Source organism: Piliocolobus tephrosceles, chromosome 12 (genome assembly GCF_002776525.5).
Source record: "Piliocolobus tephrosceles isolate RC106 chromosome 12, ASM277652v3, whole genome shotgun sequence".
NCBI lineage: Eukaryota > Metazoa > Chordata > Mammalia > Primates > Cercopithecidae > Piliocolobus > Piliocolobus tephrosceles.
This window is the reverse complement of record NC_045445.1, coordinates 99,983,687-99,988,083: the sequence shown is the minus strand read 5'-3', so window position 1 is coordinate 99,988,083 and position 4,397 is coordinate 99,983,687. Positions and strand designations below refer to the sequence as shown.

General features: G+C 46.8%; 1 protein-coding gene across 1 annotated transcript; it reads left to right on the top strand.

Annotated features, from left to right (window-relative positions):
- Nucleotides 1-2,799: 2,799 nt before the first annotated feature.
- Nucleotides 2,800-4,056, top strand: LOC111532314 (putative protein SSX10). The gene is made up of 4 exons (XM_023199500.2): nucleotides 2,800-2,874; nucleotides 3,030-3,152; nucleotides 3,298-3,412; nucleotides 3,953-4,056. Exons 1-4 carry the CDS (start codon nucleotides 2,800-2,802, stop codon nucleotides 4,054-4,056), a joined length of 417 nt encoding a protein of 138 aa, XP_023055268.2.
- Nucleotides 4,057-4,397: the final 341 nt, after the last annotated feature.

The window sequence follows — 4,397 nt, the reverse complement described above, 5'->3', positions numbered from 1 at the left end:
TCTTTCTTTCTTTCTTTCTTTCTTTCTTTCTTTCTTTCTTTCTTTCTATTTAATTATTTTTTTTTGACAGTCTTCCTCTGTCGCCCAAGCTGGAGTGCAGTGCTGTGATCTCAGCTCAATGCAACCTCCGCTTCCTGGGTTCAAATCATTGAGTGAGCCCAGGATGTCAAGACCAGCCTGGGAAACATAGCAAAAGGCAGGATGGTGCATACCTGTAGTCCCAAAGCTGAGGCGGGAGTATCACTTGAGCCCAGGAGGTAGAGAACAGCCTGGACAACATAGCAAAACTGTCTCTACTAGAAAAATTAAAAATATTAGTGGAGGCAGGGCGGTGTGAGCCTGTAGTCCTGAGGCTAAGGCAGGAGGATTGCTCGAGCCCAGGAGGTCGAGGCCAGCCTGGCCAACATATCAAAACCCCATTTCTACCAAGAAAAAAACAACAAAATAATAGCATTAGTAGGGTAGTTCACATCTGTAGTTCTGAGGCCTAGGTGGGAGTATTGCTTGAGCCCAGGACGTCAATACCAGCCTGGTCAACATAGCGAAAGCCTGTCTCTAAATAAATAAATAAATAAATAAAAGTGAACAGGGCAGAATGGCACATGCCTGTAGTCCTGAGGCTGAGATGGAAGCATGGCTTTAGCCCAGGAGGTTGAGGCCAGCCTGTGCAACATAGTGAAACCTGGTTTCTAGTAAGAAAAAAAAAAGCCTCGGCAGGGTGGTGCATGCCTGTAGTCTCAAGGCTGCTACAGGAGACAGGAGGATCACTTGAGTCCAGACGTTGAGGCCAGCCTTGCCAACATAGCGAAATCGTCTGTATTTAAAAAATCAAAAAACAAAAAATATTAGTGGGAGTGGGGTGGTTCGTGCCTGTAGTCCTGAGACTGAGGCGGGAGGATTGGCCAAGGCAGATGTAACCAATACCACAATCACATCCCATAAGTAAATACATTTTCCTCTCTCCAGGGCTACAGGTAAAGGATGGTAATTGTGCACACCACACTTAGATTCCCTTTCAAAAATGTAATCAGAGGTTGGAGGGCCTTGGGCTGTTTTTTCAGTTGTAACAGATGTAGAAGCCACTGAAGAATGAACGCCACGACTAAGTACAGCAAAGCTCTGCAAATGTGCTAGTTTGGAAAACATTGTGCCTTTCAAGTAGAAAAATCACAGATCGACTATTTTTTCCTTCCCACGCTTCAGACTAGAATATAGATGTTTAACTCAAGATCCAGGGAGAGTCTTCAGAGAGGTCAAAGTCTCCTGACTGCGCCTAACCACCACCCATTTTAAAGTGTGACTGGAGGAGGAGACAATATTCTGAAAAGTCACTGCAGATGATGGACCAATCAGGGCAGTTAGTGAACGGCATCTGGCCAATCAGAAGTCAGAAGAGTAGGCAGAACAAGCGAAGCTGATGTGGCTTCTCTCATTCCAGGCTCTAGGGACAGAAACTTCTCAAAGTGGCTGTGGAGACTCTGATCTTCCCACCTAAAGCATCCCCTGGGACTGGCTACTTTTCGTTCAGAGTACGCATGCTCTTTCTCTCTCTTTTAATTCTTCCACAATCAGAGTACGCACGCTCTGATTTTCTCTTTCAACTCCTCCAAAATCTGAGTAGGCATGCTCTGATTTTCTTTTTTCATTCTTCCTACCCCTCCCCTCTTCTGCGGTGCATTTGTTATCTAGTTTTAATAAGGAGTGTATATGAAGCAGATGGCAATCTCAAATCCTTCCTGTCAGTTTCTAACATTTTCAGGTATGGGATTTTTCCTAGAAACTCTGTAGTAACTTAAGAAATCTGGGCCAGACACAGTGGCTCATGCTTGTAATTCCAGCAGTTTTGGAGGCCACCACTGGTGTATCGCTTGAACCCACGAGGCAGAGGTTGCAGTGAGCCATGATCGCACCACTGCACCACAGCCTGGGCAACAGAGTGAGACCCTCTCTCAGAAAAAAAAAAAAAAAAAAAAAAAAAAGCTCACTAAAATCTTTCCTCCAGGGCTCAAGTGATCCTGTCACCTAGGCCTTGGGACGAGAGGCACGCACCACCCTGATTTTGTTAATTTTTTTTGTTTTGTTTTTTATTAGAGATGGTTTCCCTATGTTGGCCAGGCTGGTCTCAACCTCCTGAGCTCAAGCGATCCACCCACCTTGGCCTCCCAAAGTGCTGAGATGGCACAGGCCTGCGTCACTACCCCCAGCTAATTTTTTGTATTTTTGGTAGACACGGGAATTTTGCTATCTTTCCCAGGCTGATCTCAACCTCCTGGGCTCAAGTGATCTGCATGCCTCAGCTTCCCAATGTGCTGGGATTACAGGCATGAGCCACTGCCCCTGGCTGAGTGCTGCATCTTGAAACGCCCCACATTCTCTCTAAGTGTTGGCGGGCTCTTGTAGTCTCAGAAATTCTAGCTCTCTTCCTTCTAAAAATTTACAAATCACCCAGTAATAGCCTCTAAATCTGTTCATAGTAGTCATGCTCAATTCTCTTCAACAGAACAGAACCCCCCATCCCTCTGCCTGATCAGATCCATCACCAGAGAGACCATGTTATCTCTGGGACTCACTTCCCCTCCTGTATTTATTGAGTGGGGGTGTCAGACGCCTGTTTCCATCTGACTTCTCCCCATGTCCTTACACAGAGACAGATAAGCCCTGGATGGAGAAATGCAACACCTGATTCCAGGTGACTGAGTGTGACTGGCCTTCACAGATTTCTCCCTCCACAGGACCAAAGGTCCTGTGGGTGGAAAGACTCAGGCTGTTTCTCTGGCAGGTCAGACTGCTCCCGGTCCCATGAATGGAGATGAAGCCTTTGCAAAGAGACCCAGGCATGATGCTAAAAACATCAGAGAAGAGAAGCAAGGTGAGGTGACCTGGAGGGGGCAGAGCAGTGGTCCAGGGGACAGAGTAGGGTGACCAGGTTTCTGAGGAGGGGAGGACAGAGGTACTGGGGACAAGAAGCAGGGTCTCAGGGGAGATCTGGACCCTTGGGAGCCTCCCACCCTTGCTCTGTCATCACCTAGCATCCCCGGAGACAAGTCAGTGACCATGCACTACATTTGGTGACTCTCAGTCCATTCTGGAAGATGGGAAGAGAGCCAGCCAGCAGCATTAAAGCCCTACTGTGTGGCAGGGGAGAAGCTAGGGTAGGTCCCCCGTGTTCTGTCATAGGTTGGAGGGCGGATTATCATCCCCACTTCCCAGATCCAGCACACAGGAAGCAGCTCCAGCTGAATGGCAGACATGCCTAGCTGAGTCACTGCCAGAATTTCTTTCTTTCTTTTTTCCTAGGACTTTGATGATATTGCCAAATACTTCTCTAATAAAGAGTGGGAAAAGGTGAAAGCCTCAGAGAAAATCATCTATGTGTATATGAAGAGAAAGTATGAGGCCATGACTAAACTAGGTAACAGAAAGTTCTAGGTACAGACAAGTCTGGGGACACATGAGCATCCCTTTTCCTGCTTTGGCTACTTCTTAGACTGCAGAAAGTACCCCACGATTTCCTTTTGTGCAGGGAAAAATCACAAGGCAGATTCTGGGTGTTCTGCTCTTCCATATCGTGTCAAGGCTGAGGGCAGGGACTGGCCACAGTAGAGCTCGTACCTGGATCCTGCACGTTTTTCTACCATAGGCGTCTGTTCTGATGAGCCCAACTGTCTCTGCGGCATTCCGAGCCTCCCCAACCCGCCCCCCTCTCCACATGCACACACCCACCCAGCCTTCCTTCTCTTGGCTTGTCTCTCTCTCTCTCTTTTAGTCTGAGTCTCATTCTGTCACCTAGGCTAGAGTGCAGTAGTGCAATCATAGCACACTGCAGCCTCGAAACTGTGGCCTCAAGCAATCCTCCTGCCTCAGCCTCCCAAAGTGCTAGTACTACAGACATAAGCCACCATACCAGGCCTAAGCTTGTCTCTTAAGGAATAAACATTTTGCTTCTTACTAGGTTTCAAGGTTACCTTTCCAACTTTCATGCATCATAAAGGGGCCGTAGACTTCCAGAGGAATGATTTTGATAATGACTGTAACCACAGGAATCAGGGTGAATAGATGGGAAGGGGCTGGAAAGGGTCTTCTGAAGCCCAACTGCTTTTCAGCTCAGCTACCTGGGAAAGATCCTCAGGCATTTGTTCCCTCATACACACAAGTGCTGAGTGAAAAAAAAATTGCATGCAGAAAGTTAACTACAGAAGCCATTCACATAAAACTTAAAAAGATGCAAAACAAGAATATATATTTTTATGAATAATAAGTAAATGGTAAATGTATAGAAACATGCATGTGAATAAAAAGCCATCTAAGGTGACTGGCTGTAAGTGGAGGAGGGAGGGAGACAGGGATTGGTGAGAGTTGCACAGACAGCTTCAGCTGTAACTTGTTGATTGTGTGTT

Excerpts from the sequence above, each read along its gene's own strand:
- LOC111532314 (XM_023199500.2), top strand. The coding sequence starts at position 2,800 with ATGAATGGAGATGAAGCCTTTGCAAAGAGACCCAGGCATGATGCTAAA. Across the intron at positions 2,875-3,029 it reads GAGAAGAGAAGCAAGGTGAG|CATCCCCGGAGACAAGTCAG; the intron begins GTGACCTGGAGG and ends GTCATCACCTAG. Across the intron at positions 3,413-3,952 it reads TGAGGCCATGACTAAACTAG|GTTTCAAGGTTACCTTTCCA; the intron begins GTAACAGAAAGT and ends GCTTCTTACTAG.